This window comes from Acanthaster planci, linkage group LG09 (assembly GCF_054643075.1).
Source record: "Acanthaster planci isolate LZ-2023a linkage group LG09, COTS_SCS, whole genome shotgun sequence".
NCBI lineage: Eukaryota > Metazoa > Echinodermata > Asteroidea > Valvatida > Acanthasteridae > Acanthaster > Acanthaster planci.
In genome coordinates, this window is record NC_141785.1 from 7,435,874 (window position 1) to 7,454,392 (window position 18,519).

Genomic DNA, 18,519 nt, shown 5'->3' on the forward strand with positions numbered 1-18,519 from the left:
TTTTGCCCATTTGTCTCCTTTGGGCGACACACCTTGGTGCATGTGATTGCTTGCAGACATCTGCCATACATGTATAGAGGACAGCGTGCACTATGGTAGTTTTGGAAATTGGCAGCATACCGTACACATTCATGAAATGAATTGCCCAGTCTACTAACCAAAGTTTTCAAACTTTTACCCACTTGTGCTGTGTTTTTAGTAGGTATGCGTCTGAGCTCATGTGTCCATTGTACCCAGTGTTTTGAGAGGAAGTAGATTTATTCATCAGTATTAGGTGGTTGACCGAATCTTACACAGTTACTTAAGAAGCCAACCTAAGTGTAAGCGAAGCCATAGCCATGTACCAGTATCATTGCCAGCCTTTTTTTTCCCTCTTATTTGTGTCACTTTACAGAAGTGTATTCAGCTTACTGAAAGCAGCTTAGTGGACGTGTGCACAGTATGAACAACTCTTTTGATGCAACAGACTGACAGAGTTTGTTTTATCCGCCATGGAAGACCTACCAATTGAGCGGGGCATCTGTGCCTCCAGGGTCCGCTCTTACACAGAGGGAGCCATCCAGCGTACTTGGAAGTCACGGCCAGACCGCTTGCCAAGAGCCGGGAAGGGAACAGTGTACAAATCAGTGTCGTCTGTACAGCTGATAAAGAACAGCAGCAATGAGGAAGATGAGCCGTCACTGACTAGTCCGCTCTGCAAGTCGTGCGATCAGTTTCAAGGAGGCATCAACAATAGGCCACTGGGGAAGAAATTCGTGTCATCAGTCAACATTGCACTCGCTAAGCCCCAGCTGCCCCCAAAATCATCACTTCCCCATCAGGTCTGCCTATCCTATCCTCAAAAAGACTCACAAGACACTGGGTTGTCCACCGTCTTGCCAGTGTTGAAAATGGGCAATGGTGACCCTACTTCTGACATAAAAACAGAAGCCAAGCTGCTCAACGATTCATCCGATTCTGTAGCTGACAGAAAAGAAAAAGAACCTACAGGTTCTCACCAGGATGAGAATAATCTTCCATGGGAGGCCAGCGAGGAGTTCCCACACATTCCTGTCCTGGTGAGAATCAAGCAATTTGAGAAGCAAACAGGAGCCCTCAACAACCGGAGTTTCTCCCCGCAACGATGGAAGCGCAAAGGCAGACCAAACTGTAAGAAGTCCTTTGGAAGTGTGCATAGCAGCCCAGCACTGTCAAGACGCAGTTCAGTGGAGGAAAAAGTCATGGTGCGAAATTCGAGGAACTCTTCTCCAGCGATTGTCCACCTGCAGAACGAGGTGGAGAATCTGAACAAGTTTCAGGATAGGGCCCAGGAAGAGCCACCTGATAATAAGACATTTAAACCAGTTGCAGCAATACCTGTGAGCCTTCCCACCATCATTGTCACTTCTCCGCATGTGTCAGGTGAACAGGGATCCACGACTCAGTCTGCAGGTGTTCAAGTGGACGCTATTGATGAGCTGGAAAGTGTAACTGTGCAATGTAATGTATCTGAAGAAGCACATTCTGTGGACAAGCCAGTCATCAACATAGCCGAGTTTGTTGATAGTCTTCCAGAAAATGACCAAAGTGGTCCATCAAGTACCATCTGCCAGGAGACTGAGGTTGGGCAAGAAAGGACTCACTGTGACACTCAGGGAGACATGTGCCAAAGTGAGCACTGTCAGGAAAGGAGAGTGAATGAATCAACTGAAGTCCTGTTAGATTCTGAAAAAGTTTCCTCTCAGCCAATTTGTGTAAGTGCTCGCTGCAACAAGACAGAGTATGTTTGTGATACCACTGCCAGTTCTCATGTCGAAGACATTGACTCTGCCGTATCTGACAAAGACACTAATGAGTGTGCAGTTTCCAAATGTGACACATCCGAGTTAGACTTAACCAGAAATGGCCAGTCCTGTGATTGCACTGCCACCGATACAGATAGTAGAGACCACCCTGAGAGTGTGCCTCATGTTGATACCTTTGCCTTGGATCCTGTGAGTGAAATTGGGAGAAACCTGGAGGATGATTCAACCGAAAGGAAAATACATCTGGCTAGTGTTGAAGCAACAAGCGCTTCTGAAGAACCTTCAGGGAAGCACTTGAATGATTCATCCAGTGACTGTCAGCCTTCTCAACACTTACCCATCCCATGTGGTAGCACAGGATTCCCAGAAGACCTGAGCCCTGAGCTTCAGATCCTGTCGCCTGAGGAAGAGGTCCCAGATGATATCCAGTGCAATATATCGAACCCTCTACTACAGTGTGTGACTGCCCCAACCAACCGCTGCCAATCAGATGAAGGGCTACAGGAGCTCCACCGAATTCAGCCACTGATAGATGAGATATTCAAGGTGGGAAATGTCATGGACACTGATATCTACAGCCAGCGCTGCAGCCAGCAGCTTGGAGAATGTGGATCCGAGTCCGAAGTATTAGAGATTGCTGTAGCAAGGGATGGCTTGGCTCCCAGACGGCTTTCGGGAGATAGCAGTCCCTGCCTGAGTGACTGCTACAGCAGTAGTGCCAGTGATGAGGAGTCATTAATGCCCGATGGAATGACACCACTCGACTTCAGTTACAGTGCCAACAGTGATTGCAGCATCCGTATCAGCCAAGAAGTCTCCAGGACGGAGGGCACAGACTTTCTGGTTTGCCAGGAATCTACATGTACTTCTCAAACGGAGGAGCCCTCTGACACCGATTCTGGAGAAGATACAGACGATTCCCTGGCCTTAATGAGCGAGAGCGAGTCGTCTGATTCCCTTGATTGTACAAGAGAAGTGCTGGCTTCCAATCAGATACCTGATCTGTCTTCATCCTTGGGGGCATGTGGGGGAGTACTGCCCTTGGGTGAATCAGAGAGTGCCACCCAGTTGAGTGCAGACAGAATCACCTTCTCTAGGCACTTGTCTGCATTGACGGAAGGCCAGCATGGCAGAGACTCCAGTTCATCCGGTGACAGTCAGCTCAATGCTGATCAGAAATTGTTCCTCTCCAAGGTTAACCATCTCATGGACTTGGTACAAAACCTGCACCACCCATCCCCTGTCCGGATGTCAGTGCCTTCTTCGAATGTAGACAAATGCATGGCAGTTGCACAGAGAGAGGGGCAGAGTTTGCCCAGTGACATGAAAGCAGTGTCAGCTCCTCCAACACAGAAGGACAGTGAACTACCCACAGCGTCAAGGAACCAACCTGTTGTGGAACTGAAGGTGACTGGCAAGTGCGATTTCAAGCCCCGCAGACACACTGGGCGTAAGAAGTACATCGACCCAGACAAGGTCAGCCACTTTCAATACCTCATCCTTCAGTCGCCCCTGGTCCTGTCAGACCCCGAGGACAGTGACAGTGACGAGAGCGACGTGGAGCTGAATGAGTTTGGTGAAGTGAAGCAGGACTATCCCCTGGGCCGGCTGCCTGACTACATTGTGGCCCAGATTTTCAGGAACCTGTGCACCCGGGACCTGGCCGCCCTCAAGTGCGCCTGCAAGGACTTCAAGTGGCTGATTGAGAGGTTTGACATCAAGGGCCTGGACTCCAGGTGGTCAGAGGAGCTGCTGTACCGAGAGGACCCCTGCATGCAGTGTGGCAAGATCCGTGACCCCCGGGGCGACGTCTCGCTCTGCCGCTGGCACCCCAAGATCTACTACAAGAACGGAGAGATCGGGCGGCGCTACTGGACCTGCTGCTTCTCTGGGGAAGAGGACGCTCCAGGCTGCGATATTACCGTCCATGACAACAGGTGGTCAGGGTCACACTCCCGATTGTGCAAAGTTGCCCGATCCTGGAGGCAGTATTGGAGGAGTTACCCCATGGATAACTGAATGCCTACTGAGAAGAAATCAGCCTGTTGGTTTGAAAGCATTAGGGCCACTTGAAAAAGTAAATCAGTTTCTTGTCCCACCAGCTGCTTCATGTCACGCTTTTTGGCTTCCTTTTGCCATGCATTTTGATTTTTTGGTTTATGATGAATTTCATGTTTGTGCATTGTACAATAGCTACAATTGCAAATTAGTAACTTGTTAAGATATGATAAAAGGACAGAAAGCCCCCAAATGGCTATTTGGATCAGTAAAAGAGTCATCTTGGAAAAATCTGCCACCCTGATAAAAAAAACCGCTAGCTCCCTTTAAAAAACTGCTGGACGAGAAGCTCTTTTGTTTAACTTGGCCAAATCTCTTCGTGGGTGCACCATGGAAAGGTTTAATATTCACATTACCCGTAATAATAAACCCAAAACCACTGGCAGTTTTCAACTGGAACGAGAAAAAGAAAATATGAGAGGGAAAAAATGTTTTCTTATTAAAAGGATCTCGTCTTCAAATTTTTCTCCAGGCAAATCACAATTTTTGTGAAAATTTTGGTTAAACTTCATTTTGCAGTTGAAAAGATACAAAATTTGGAAGTGATAAACGAACCAGTTATATGCATGTACATGTATACCTGTAACATCAACTGTACATAGTGCCACGGCACATAGGAAGTTTATGCTTACCATCACCTCTTCAACTAGAAAAACTTCACACAGTTTCAACTTCAGGATGTGTCTTCTGGCAACTGTTTACAGGAAGTATAGTTTACAGGAAGTTATAGGAAGTATAAATCTCTTCTGTAAACTTGATTCATTTCATAAAAAAGCCATAAAAAGGAGTCTTCCAATAAGCTTTTTGCAAATTATATTTATTATGATTATTTTGCGAACAAAATCTAAATCTAGTACACTGACTTATCTGAGTGCATATAAACAAAATTTAATTCTCCAGACTAAAGACATTATCGCTATACCTCGTGATTTGGGGCAAGTTTTTGCTTAGTGACCATCATCTCTTGAATGGACTGGTTCCTTTGTGCCCTTCTCATCCATTGAAAACAGTGTATTAAATCACAAGGTATATCAACATTGTCTTTAGTATGGAGAATTCAAATTGCTATGTTCACACGAATTTAAAGAACTCGGTGTACCAGTTTTTATTCAATTTTAACATGCAAAAGGCTTATTAACATGATTTTCAGCAATTCAGTTAGAGTTTTACTCACATGTACTCGTAGGTGTGGCATTAGCCTGTATGACTTTTCACATGTGGGAGAAAACAGGCTGCATTCTGTAGTGCAGTAGGCACATGTATGCTGGTATGGGCCATAATCACATGTACAGACATGTACTGTACATGTAGGGTACACATTTGCCATTAATGCATGTGAAAGCGCATGGGTATTGTGCAACTGAAACGGTCTTATGCAGAAATGTGTTGGAAAGAAATGCTTGAATTTAAAGAAAACCAACCTGTCTGTGTTACAGCGGTACATCGTTTGAAGAATGAATACCCATGAAACAGTTGAATTATACGTGTCCCCAAACCGGTAGGTTATAAGCATGCAGTTACTGCGGTACTGCAGTGATGCAGCTTTCAACTGTTGCACAATTCAGATCAGATCCGAAGGCCTGCATGTGCAGTGTTCTCGCATGTGTGCAAGTTCACCAGGAATCATATGAATGTCAGCTGCTGTGACATCTAATTGTAATTGTTTTACTTCACCCAGGCTGCGTTTGCCGGGAACCATTTTGGGCGTATTCGGGCATTTCTTGTGGGAAGCAACCGTGGGCAATTCAACTGTGGTACTTTCTCGCGTTGTGATCAATTCAGCTTGTGCCTGCGCAGTTTGGATGACCAAGTGTAGGACATTTATCAGTATCATATCAGTTGCTGCATCTCTTCTGCCAGTATTTTCCTAAAGGTTCTTCAGCTAGACATGTAAAATGAGAGTCTTTATAAGGGTTGTGCTATCTGTACTTATATTTGGATTAATAGTGCCACTATATTCTTATCTTATCGTTCATGGCATCCACCGATACGTTCATTGACAGTTCAGTGTTCTACTGTCTGCCATTATAAAGAGAATCCACATCCTTATTTAGCATTGTAACCTCGTCTAATCGGGCAAAAGTGGTTGATTATGACTAATCAAAGGCCAGGTCATACTTCGGGCTGATGCAAAAGCAAAGCAAATGGGACATCACAGAACACTTGCAGCAAAGATTCCCCCCAGTTGTGACTTTGCAGCGCGAACATTTGCTCTGACCTATCCTCTTTTGTACCCAGTGTGAACCAGCCTTTGCATGTCTTTTTTTCAGCCAAACTGTAAAGCAGTTTGGTAAGGGTCTTTTTTAGTGTAAAAAAAAAACCCTAGAATTGCATGATATAGGAAAGTCTAAAGGTTGACCCATGACCCCAAAAGGTGTTTAATGAACATGTGATTTAACTTGCGAGAAATCCTGCAAGTTGTACTGAGAGAAAAAGTAACTCTTCACGCTCAGCTGTGATTGGAAATCAGAAAGGAAACTTAATTTAATCCTAATCCATTTCAGATTCTAACAAATGTATTTTGGATACATATTTTTTTAAATGATGAATGAGGGACAGAGTCGTTGTATTTTTTGTTGGTTGTGAAACCTCCAGAGAGATAGCTAGCCATGTCACAGAATTTTGAAAACTGCACCACATATTGTAATTCAGAATCAGTGTACGTGTACATGTAATCTGAATGATTCGAGCTTTCCTGTGTCAGAAAATAATTCACCAACCTCACCATTATTATTCAGAACTGATAAATGGAATGTTTTCATAAATGAAACGAGACAGAAGGCAGTAACAGCATGACTGATTTACATTTACATGTACAAAGAATTGCTGGTAAACTTGTATTAAGGGCATGTACAGTATTCCTTTTTTTATGGGCATTGAGGAATTCCACACAGCTACATGTGCGGACAACTGCAGACGTGTTGGTAATGTTACAGAGTGGAAGTTGTGAAATTCACACTCTCATGGAGGCAGGAGATTTGAAGTCACATCCTCCTGCTCTCCTAGGGTTTACCACTTACTCGCCCACGGTGACAAGCTTACAGGAGCTGGCTGGGCGTTCAGCTTCACATTTCGAGCGACAACTCGCGATGCACTGATGTACACTGAAGTAGTGTCCACTTGCTTGGTCACAGCCAAAGTTGTGCTTGTCCCGAAATTCTGTTGCACCTGTCAGTACGTGCGCATGCAAGAGCCACGCAGGCTTGTCGTTGTACATGTACAAACATGCTCACTGTTCAAATAAATGAAACTTTCAGTTGTGTAAGCATAAGTTGGGTGCAAATGTAGATATCTAATGGAACTTTTATCACAAATTGCTGTATTCTACAATTTATGTATATTGAAATAAAAACACAAAAGAAGTATGCTTTGGTGGCTGTTTTATCCATTGGCAGGTGGGATGTGATGAATCATATGGTATGCTGGGCGCCATTGGTAGCTCTGTGCGATCGATTTGCCAATAATTCTCCTGTCAACTAGTCATCTTTTATAATTTACGGATGTGGAAGATTGTTTAAAAAATGGAGGTAAAGTCAGATTTGCACAACAGGATCACATGATTGCGCTGATCAACTCATGGCGCCCAACATCACTTCACGACCAAGTCTAAGACTTCTTGAAATCATACTGGCCTTTCTTGTTGCTGGATATCTCTTGCACTTGGCCCAGCCGTCCCAGATATTCCCGAGGTGAATTCATGTGCATGGAACAGCTTTTACTCCATGCTGGCATTGTGGGTTAAACAGCCAAAAAAGTCATGCAGTGTCCACTGCCTTTTTTCTGGGTGCTGCACTTCACCCAGCAACGAAAGTTTGTGGAACATTCAGTTTATGTTAGTGCTGTGAACATATTTATGTGGATGATGAAGAAGAGGATTCAATCAAATTAAGCTTGAGAGTTAATCTCAGTTGGACTGTTGAAGGATGTTTGGTGATTAAAGTGATCTAGCTTTATGCCCATGCTTTAAAAATCACAGTGCATGTATCTATTTTGTGATAAACTCTATTTGCTTCTACTTGGCTAACAAAACCTCTGTGACAAAAATTAACAATATTACTGGGAAGAGATTCTCAGATTAAAAAAACTGATGCATGCTTCACATACATTGTACATGTGAACTGTACAGGAGAAAAATCCCAATACATGAGCAAATCACTTGTCGTAAGGAAACCCGTCACTCTCTGTGTAAGTACACATAACACACCCTGTATGTAAAATGTATTTATATTGCAAAAATACACTATTGTTCAAAACACTTTATTTCAAAACAGGATTTGTATATAAAAAGAATTATTTTGTTACATAGTTTAATGTGTAGATAACTGCATCATGAATAATTTGGAAATATTATTTTGTGCGTCTTCTTTGGGTTGCATATGTTCACTTTCTGCTAGAGTTCTAAACCAGCATTATCGGATAATGAAAAATAAACACTACCATGTTTTCTGACAAACTATACAAGTGTGCTCTTTTATTCAGACTCATTTCTGGTGTTTGGGCAAACGGGGAAGGTCACACCCACTGTGTTTCTTTCGTGTTGTCACTGTCATGTACAACCCAACCTAGTCTCGTCCTTAATATGTGCATATTTCACAACTGACACATTATATGCACAGTATTACATTGAGCCATCTATATGCTGCACTTGGTGTTTTCAAAACTACAAAATGTGACAGACTGCAACAACAATAGCCTGGGTAGAGATACAAAGCACTAATCTCCGGCTTACAAAGGGAGCGTCTTAACCACTGAGCTGTGCAAACTGATCTCTTGGGGGGGGGTTTGGTGGTACTATTACAGAATATAGCTAGCTATACACCTCACTGATAATGGTCAATCGAGAGCGCACTGCAACAGCAAATTTCTGAACATCATCAGGAGTCACAGGGAGACTGGCTTGATGTTACTGGTTTCATCTGAGATACAAATAGCTACTAATAATTGGGGCTCCCTGTGTACGGAAATAAATGCTTCAGGTATTCCAAACACCGTGATCTGATTGTAAGAAGTTCAGCGTCAGAGGACTATCCTTTATTCTGTGCATAAACTTATCACTCCTGTCTGCAAGTTAGGGTCCCCTGTCAGTCAGAAAGCAAAACATGGCCGGCGTGCAGGATGACATTTAACATATGTACTGATGTTGTCACACCGATATACCATGGAGGAAGGACTCGGGAGTTTGAACTGCCCGGGCTATAAAATTGGGCCAATTACCGCTTTCTGGCATGCCCGGTATGTCCATAGCCAGAGCGTAACGCACGCCTGCTACTCGCCACCTGTTCTGCAACCATTAGCCCCCTTTGTACCCCGTGAGCATCGCCGCAATTTTTCGTTGGTAATCTGCATCCCTAAAACATTGTGTACTGTAGTATAGGGAGTTGAATATTCACGCCATCGTTGGTGCTTGATATGATCTGGCAACATCAAATTTACTGCTTGTGCAGTTGCTTTTACTAGGCTGTGTACCCGAAGTGTTCATGTGCAGTTGTTGCCCTTATCAAACGCTTTCTTCTGGACTTCTTTTGGGAATAAATAGCCAAACTGTTTGTAAGATTTAGAGTTTTATTTGAATCAGTTTTATTACGGAATTTACACAAAAAGTATTTTATGAGATCTCATGATCACTCCCTGTGATGAAACAGGGCATTTTGTTCTTCATGAACTTAACTGTCCTGTGGTGGTCAACATGTTGTTGGCCAGTCTTAGCCAAACTTTACAAAGACTTTGAAAGCTGATCTTTTAGAGTGAGAAAATAAAATTACAAACATATGCATGAATAATGGAATAGGGCATCAAAATCTTTAAAATATTATTCAAAACGGCAAAAGTAAATCTAATGTTAGATTGTTTTCTTTCTGTTTCCAGGTCACGGCGATAGGTTGTAGTTAATTCCAAAGAAAACACCTCAAATATTGTTACGATATTACTGGTCCCATTTGTCCGGCTAAGCTGCAGGCAGTAATCAGGCATTTTTGGAATGTTTACTATTGTTCGTCTGACCGGGCTGCAATGATCATCGAGTCCTTCCTCCATGGATATTCTAGCACAGTAAAGAAGCATACGTGGGGTCTGGTTCCTGCCCTCCCCTTCCAGTGTAATACCAAATACTTACAACGCACATTACCAAAATGCTTGTGACAAATGCCTGTGCATCAAACTGTGGCTGACTGTTTCTCTCGCCGTTTGATGTGGTGCAGCAGTCGCAGCACAGCGGCTGGTGTCATTCCCTCGATTCGACTAGCTGCCGCTATCTTGCTCAAGAAAGTGCAAAAAATTCAAAATGACCACATTAAACATGGCAGATTACTCCTGCATTTATGATCTCAGCTTACCAACATACAAATCAAGACTATGCTTTCTTTCTATGAATGTCTGCTGAACCATTTTTCACTGATATACATGAACGTCATTAAAATTTTTATCTCTAAAAGTGGATACACAGCATGGTAGAGAAAGTTTAATAAATGAAGAAAACCTGACATGAACATCACAAGAAAGGGGCAAGGCTTTTCAGGGGGGGGGAGCAAAGTACTTAGCAGCACCAAACTGACAAAACATAAACAGAAGAAGGGAGTAAATGTTGAGGTACAGTAAACTCCGGCTAAGCCAGCACTCTCGGGACACAAGAAATTATGACGACTTACGTGAATGCCGACTTGTGCTGTAAGTCGTATTTTGCCGACTTACACGTACACATGTATTGCTTATGTACATTATGATGAATTGCCCTAATTCAATGGCTTTGATTTACCCTGGTTTATTTCTGCCTCCATGGTCGATCCCAGCAAATTTGTTCTCAATTATTATCCTCACAGGCTGTTAATTCTATAATTGATCATGTACCTCTATAAGGACGAAGCAAGGACGGCAAGCCACTTGCATATCACATCACGACTTGACAGTGCAGGATGTACATGTACATGATACAGTTACGGTACAGAAAACATACACTCAACCAGCCGCATGCGCATTGGTCAATTTCATTCAATAAGGTGACCCCCAAAATGGACAGAGCCCATGCATGTAGCCCTAGAGGGGTTACTGGTATTGATGTACTCATGCTTGCCGATTATCAACCACGGCCTGTGTTGCTAATAAACAGACATCAGTCAAGCGGTGTGGGACTTGTCACTTGACACTTCTTGGCAACAGCTGCGAAAGAAACTGATACCGAAGCACATTTTGTTTTAATGCGGACTTACACAAAGGAATTTTTGTGGAAAATAGACAAAGAAAAACATACCGACTTAAACAAAATAATGACTTATAAATGCCGACTTAGAAATGAAATTTTCAATGGAAACGCATTACAGACGATCAGGACTTTTGTCAACAGGCCGAGTTAGACGATATGATGAGTTACGCAATGCCGACTTAGTCGGAGTTTACTGTACTTCCGTGCAACTTGGTGATTTTCATTCACTTTTTTCTGTTTTCCCCTTTTCTTTTGTCTTATTTTGTCCCCCTTTGTGAAACTCACGAAAACCGACACCCACTCGTTGCAAAGGACAAATTGGTGGAGGCAAGTTGAAGACAGTTTACATGGGATTTGGTACTAGCATGAAGCGATTCCATTTTGACTGGGATATCCCTTGTAATCAGTTTAGAAATCCTTACTGTTTGAGGTCGAACAGCAGAAAGCTTGGCGATTGCTTCTCTGGACATGTTTAAACTGTGAAAGAAAAAAGTTTAGGACTATTTGAGAGTAAATCAGGTTGGTGTAGAGGCTCTTTCCTTGCCGTCCACCGCTGTGACCCAGGTTCGAATCCCACCTAGGATATAGTTTTCAGTCCCTGCCTGACTCAGTGGGTTTTCCCTGGAATATTCATTGTCTTCTTAATTGTCACTTCATCCTGTAATTAATGCTAAATGCACGGTTGCATGAACAGATATAAATACACATATAAAAGAGAGAAAAAAATTGAGTTTTCTTCAGCATCAGATGGTGTGAACATGCGACTTGAGCAGATAATTTGCACAATCACAAGGGAATGAGAGATTTCTCTCTTGTCAATGGTTATGATGGCATGAGTGTATATTGAATACATGTATGTTAAGATTTCAAATACTTTTTTGACTGATTGCATGCACATGCAATCAGTCAAAAAAGCAGTCGGACGAAACGTACATGAAAGGTCAATTTTGTTCTGCCGTCACTGAATTTTGATCAGAGGTATCTGCCTTGAGTAGAAGCACCCCCTCATTGGTTGAAAAGAGCCATGTTGGTAGCGAGTGTTCATTTCAAGTTGTTGGTAGTGAGGCGTCTGCAATACCTATATTTCATAGTCGTTTGTAAACCAGTGAAGTGCAGTTCCCGCAAATGAGCCTCTGTTGCTAGGAAAATTACGCCCTCTCTTGGCCCTGCTTGGGGCCAGTACCTAGATCATGTGAGGGCACACTCTCATAGTTTAAAATGCCATTAACACACAAAAGCCAGAGTAAAAACAACAGGATTCTGCTTTGGTGACTATTAACCTTTGCACTTCTTTCGGGCATTCTGACCACAACTGCATTTGGTCCGACAAATATTGGGACGAGTCGGGACACGGTGATGTCTGACGGCAATTTCATGCTCTGTATTAAAGTGCAAACGACCCTGCTCCCATGCTTGTCAATCCAAGGGGTTACAGTTCTTTAAGGCAGTGTATACAATGTCACCTGTTGGAGTATAGCATTGGTTTACTTAACATAAAACTGGTAATTGCCCACCTGTCATAATCAATATCAGCAGGGAGTACCAGTGATTCATCTTGCTTGACCTGATCGATGTCGCACTGCTGCTGATGTAGCAAAGGGGCGTAGACGCCTGGACAAATGAGATTGGAAAAAGACTCCAGAATAAATTGACAACAAATTAAACAAGATTGGTAGGACTTCAGATCAGGCTTTCCTGTAATTAAAAATTGAATTAAATTATTGAATCAGAAAACAAAAAAATTAAGTGAGAATGTCGAACAAAATTTCAAGCCAAGCAACTTCTGCGTCTGTGTACTGACCTTTGATTTTCAACCTCATCGCTACATTCTCATCGTCGGCATATTTCTTGAGGTCAGGTGCAACAGCTGCAAGATGCTCCAGAGTCACATTCCGGTATGCCAGCATCTCCAGTGCACTTACCAATCGAAAGGAAAATAGAGGGGAGATCAATGACGGAACAAGAAAAGTTGATTCATTTTTGTGATAATCTCATGTCAAAGTATGTGTAGTAACTATGGATACTACTTTTATTGTTTTTTTTAAGTTAATATAGTGATATTCATTAACTTCGCATAAGCTATGAAACCCTTATAGAAGTTATTCAAGTTTGCAAGTGAAATACAGCAAGTGGAATACAGTTAACGTTGGCCAACTTTTTAAAAACTCACAAACATGTGCCTGTTGCATCTACAAATAGACAGAAATCCTGCACATCACATGATACTTTCTTTTCGTCCATGTAGACTACCTCTATTATTGTTAAGGCAGGGAACCAACAAAGTGCTTGTCTGAGATCAATCCAACGTAATACCAACCGACCTGATCTTGCCGGGGATGGTATCGGCGAGCGGCGTTTCCACTTTCAGCTCCTCCATGCCCTGCCTCCACTTGGACCGAGACAGGCGCACAGATCGCAGGACCTCCATGCCTTCATCCAGTCTGTCTGCCGTGGCTTGGGCCCTCTGATACCTTTCAAGGTTAACGCAGCCAGCTTCGAAACCTATCCAGAGTTGGAAAGAAAATACTTTAACACTTCAAACTTGTGGATACTTTTGAAGTTCGCGAGGAGCAGTTTTGAAGTTCTGAAAAGATTCAAGAATGCAGAGTGCAGACTTATTGTTGAGCTTCAGGTAAGAAATAAAGACGAGACTTAAAAAAGGGTTTTGGTAGCAATTTGATTCAAGCAGTCTGACAATTTCAAACAGTCTTTTTTGGCAAAGTCTAAGATGATATCGTTGTCTGTAGTAAAGTGATTCACAGGTTTTTCAAACTATTTTATTTCAGGCAAAAATGTAACCCAAAAAAATCAATGTCCATGGTCAAGTGCTTTTACTTCAGGCAAAAGTCTAAAATAATATCAATGTTTACAGTCAAGTGCTTCATGACCACCTCTCAAGTACTTGTTGGTACTTCACAAGCAGTGGCGAGTACCCCGAGTACCCCTTGTTAGTCACAAGCTATCTAAAAATGCCCTGTGACTAAGACATTTCATTGTTATTGGTCACCCTCTTAGTAGTGAAAATAAACTGACAGTAAATGAAGACGCGGGAATGACTATTACTGAGAAATGGGTACATTAACTCCCCTGCTTCTCACAATGGCTGCATTCATGTGTCTTACTGTCCGCACTCCGTGGGGCGCAAGCAAATGTTTGCTCACTACTCACCCATCCCATCACAAGAACACATCACATGTCTCTTACCACCATCTTGAAATCACCAAATGATGCAAGAGTACACTCCTGATCTGATCCAGAGTATATTCACGTTTACCCATGAGTCACACTCCTGCCACTCATGCACTAAGGAGTATACTCATGCTAACATTAGTAAGATGCTCAAATGCAGCCAACGAGAGAATTAACCAAACGCTGTAAGCATTCCATTCACTGCACACATCATACTGGGAAAGCACTGCTCCACAATTCCTGCCAGAAATGTCACCTTACCTCTGCTGGTCAGCCTTTGGTCAGCGTTGTCCGGCCGCAATGTCATGCGGAACTCTGAGCGGCTGGTGAACATACGGTAGGGCTCCGAGGTGCCCTGCGTGATGAGGTCATCAATCAGCACGCCAATGTAACCTTCGGTCCGGCTGACAGTGAAAAGGGTCTGGTTCCTGACCAGCAAGGCAGCATTCAGCCCAGCGATGATTCCCTGTATTGACCACAGTGACAATGATGATGATAAAACAGATTACATGATTCCATCAATTACACTGACAATGTCAAATGTCTTGATTTTAACAACTTTATCAACAGAATCTAGGATCTGGTTTCAAAACTGTCAGTGAAAGTGTGTGATAAAAATGCAAGGCAGTGCTCAAATTTCACACAATTACCTGGACCATTTGAAAAGTAGCTGTAGAATTTATAGGACAAAAGAGATATGACAGTAAGACGTCTGACCTCCAAACCTCCTAACATCATTCATGGGAAAATGAGAAAATTCCTGAGCATTTTACTTGATCCATTGAATGCAAGAAAAATAAGTCACAACTCAGAGAGTGACAACTACAATATTAAGCTGCATCCAGATCTCTTGTCTAGAGCTAGGTCTAGGTCTTCACGCCATTAGAAATGCGTGAAGACGCGTAGACAATAGACCTAGCCGTAGCTCTGGAAGCCCGTTTTGGACACGGCATTGGACTTGGGAAACCCACTAAAATGGGGCTTATTTCATGGTGCTGTCAAGCAGGCAAAATATCTTCACAAACTCTCAGCACTAAGTGATTGTTTGCTGAGAACCAGTTAAAGAGGAACATACGTTGTATGATGTATGTTTGCCTGGGGACCAGTTTTGTTTAGCATAACTTTTCAGAACCTAGCACAATTCCAAGCCTGGCAATTCCATGAAACTGGTCCCGTGAACCAATTCTCGGACTTGCTTAGCAGACCACCAGCTGCAAGCCCCCAAAAAATCTTTTTGGCTGGTAAGGCTGCTTTACTGAGCAAATATCTTGTGCCAATTAGCCAATTTGCTAGCATAGCAGTTGCACAAAATTGGCCTTCTTAAATAGACTGTGCTTGAACCAATAGGCTCGGCCAAATGACCCAAATATCCTGAGGTCGGGGGTCAGAGCAAACCTGAGCAGCAGCCTCCTCGTAGCCTGTCGTGCCATTGATCTGCCCAGCAAAGAACAAGTTCTGTAGTCGTTTGGTCTCCAGAGTGCTTTTGATCTGTCTGGGGTCCATGAAGTCATATTCCACACCATAACCTTCAAAGAGAGAGAGGTTTCTTGATTTTGAAGTTTTCATGTCTCATACAAGTGCCTTCAAGGACAAGTTAATTTGGCACTTTATGTTGCCTTGTGTACCAAAAAAAGGTGAAATGGGTTTCCAACATTATTAGTACTGCTGGTGAGTGAGTTTTGGTTGAGTAAAATGAGGTTCTTTTGGTCCAGCTACCAGCGTGAGGGCAAGTCAACGATTTGGCGCATGCTATGTCTACCTATAAAGACAGTCGTGGATTTCAGTATTTTCCATTTTAAATTCGGAGAGTAGCATGTCACAGGGCTCTAGTTCAGTACTGTAGTTTAGTCCTTTGCAAAGTTCACAAGTCAACTGAGATATAAGGTGAGTTTAATTTTCAGGCAAAGTACCTTATCAGAGTTGGCTGTGCTACATAAAGTGTATGAACACAACGGCAGCATTGATATGCAAAAAGGCGCACATTTTTGCGTATTTCTCGAGTCCCAGTAATTTTGCAAATCCTGGACATTTCCAGCATCCCTCTCACAGTCAGAAGCCCCGGTACCTAGACCATACTGTCTAGTTTTTCAAACTTGATACCTACCGTGCCTCATAGATTGATATACATGTAATTGCTGGACTTAAAGATGTCATTCAACGATGGAGGACATTTTTCTGCAATATGTCTTAGACTGTAGAGTGTACCCATTTATATCACAGAGACAAGGTCTCATTTTTTTAAACTATGTATTTAAAATTCAATGGGAGAAAAAAGTTTGCAGTTTCAAGGGTCCGGCAGACTCAAAAAAGAAAAACAACAGTCCATGCTTTCATTTTGCCATACCATTTTGCCATTTTGCATGTACACAATAATGAAGGGCTCCGAGCCTACCAACCTCAGCGTCAGTGTGTTTTATGATCAGTCAGTTTCTTCTCACTCCTGCGATGAGAATAATCCTGTCAATGAAATTAGCAGCACTGAAGCGGTTTTGCCAAACCAATTTTAGTCCGAACTTTGGAAAGCAAATGCAATCAACAATGGAGATGAAGAGACTTCAGAACACCGACAGTGTGTTTTACCGCGGAACATTGTGCACGGTTACTACATGGACTGCACCGTGCGGAGTGATTTAAAACACCCTGCCGGAACTACTCCCACGTATCACATCATAAGTTTGGCTGATTCACATGCTGCCCTCAATGACGAATTCATACAGATGATGACTTGTTTTAGTAATCCAACCTGGGAAATAAGATTCTAAAAGTCATTTGAATATTCGTCGGATTGCAAGAATCCTTTTAAGTTTGGTTTAGCAGGTTTTCAGTTGCACATAAGCCTAATTTGTTACAAATATCCTCCTTAGTTGAACAGCATCTAAAGAAGGACTCTACTACAGTACTGCTCCTGTCTGGTCAGTTATTATAGGTATTATCTCACCTGGTCTGGTCATGACCACGTTTTCCAATCCTCTGACCATGTGGACGCACTGATCCTGTAGGTCAGCCGGTAGCGTGATTGAGAAACCTTGCATGTACACAGTGTCTGTGTTCAGTCCTACGAAAAGATGACCAGAGTTTTAATGTTATTAAAAAATTAAACATGTAAGACAATATTTAGATTGGATTTCAGCGTGTGCTATGGATTCCATAGATAGAGCTGGAATGCACTGAGTCGTGGAACAAGTGAATGAGACACAACCTGACCAAAAATGAGTCCAAAGTTACCAGAGTAGCTTTGAATCAAAGGTCTTCAATACATGTAAATCTTGAACAATGTTAATCTCTTTACATCACTGTTGTGTCTTTCCGACAAACGGCTTAAAAAACAATGGCTGGCCATCAACACAACTGGTAAAGAGTAATTCACAAAATGTGAGAAAATCCACAGCATTAAAACACAAAACAATAATGAAAGTACAGTGGAACGCCGCGATACCGAACATGTGGCTGTACCGAACATCGTCCTTGGCTCCCAATAATTTGTGCACAGAACCTACCGCACACTATTCAGTTGCTGTTTGTAATTCCCGAACGTCAACATGATCAAGCTGACGGTGTTTTTTATGCTCGAAAGTGACAAGTGGCCATTATTTCCCCAAGGATTAAAAGGGAAAGCCACTAGTTGTCAACGGTATTGAATGGACACTGGTTTTACAACTCTGCATGATCGGGTGCGGAAGAAAACCACACGTACCCACACGGTGGCATTGCACCAACAATAGTCTAAAGAGGGTACCGCTGATACACAAATCAACCGAGATTTGCCACAGCACGCATCAGAGATTGATCCTGAGTGGTAGCTTCACCACTTTCAGGATAAACTTGATATCAATTTTGTGACTCAAGATTAAATAAAAAACAAAAATAATTACCAGATACATTTCTAGAAACCTTTACCTTGAATGCAACGGCAAAATATCACGAAAACAGCGAACTCACACTATAGTATCACTAGAGGGTGCGCTTCAGTTGGACAAGAGAGGGTGCTATTCAACATGGCAATGAAACATTCGCCAGTTAAATTTGCTATACCGAATGACCACTGTACCGAAAATTTAGCGTGGACCCTGTCGTGTTCGTTATAGCAGCATTCCACTGTACTACTAAGCAATAAATGAAAACACAACCCTCGTTAAAATTAATAAAACAACTGTACATTTTGAACGAATTTGAGGTAAACTTGAAAACAAGCCTAGGGGTGATTTTTCTGCAAACTTTGGCCACCCATACAAATGTGGTCTGTCTTGAACAGTATTCGAGTCACATCACAAGTCCTTTTGCAAGTCCCTTCGC

General features: G+C 42.6%; 2 protein-coding genes across 6 annotated transcripts in view; one reads left to right on the forward strand and one right to left on the reverse strand.

The window, feature by feature from the left end:
- The window catches only part of LOC110988318 (uncharacterized), a 22,306-nt gene extending 14,003 nt beyond the window's left edge, over positions 1-8,303 (forward strand). For all 5 annotated transcript variants that reach the window (XM_022251690.2, XM_022251688.2, XM_022251689.2 and 2 more), the window contains exon 3: positions 395-8,303. In XM_022251690.2, the coding sequence (XP_022107382.2) occupies positions 492-3,803 (3,312 nt within the window). In that variant the 5' untranslated portion in view covers positions 395-491 and the 3' untranslated portion in view covers positions 3,804-8,303. The remainder of the gene's footprint in view (positions 1-394) is intronic.
- Positions 8,284-18,519, reverse strand: part of mto1 (mitochondrial tRNA translation optimization 1) — a 23,532-nt gene continuing 13,296 nt past the window's right edge. The window contains exons 11-18 of the mRNA XM_022251685.2: positions 17,165-17,281; positions 15,622-15,752; positions 14,488-14,692; positions 13,359-13,539; positions 12,839-12,954; positions 12,552-12,648; positions 11,460-11,514; positions 8,284-10,093 (exon numbers count right to left, since the gene is read on the reverse strand). Coding sequence (XP_022107377.2) covers positions 9,995-10,093; positions 11,460-11,514; positions 12,552-12,648; positions 12,839-12,954; positions 13,359-13,539; positions 14,488-14,692; positions 15,622-15,752; positions 17,165-17,281 — 1,001 coding nt within the window. The 3' untranslated portion in view covers positions 8,284-9,994. The remainder of the gene's footprint in view (positions 10,094-11,459; positions 11,515-12,551; positions 12,649-12,838; positions 12,955-13,358; positions 13,540-14,487; positions 14,693-15,621; positions 15,753-17,164; positions 17,282-18,519) is intronic.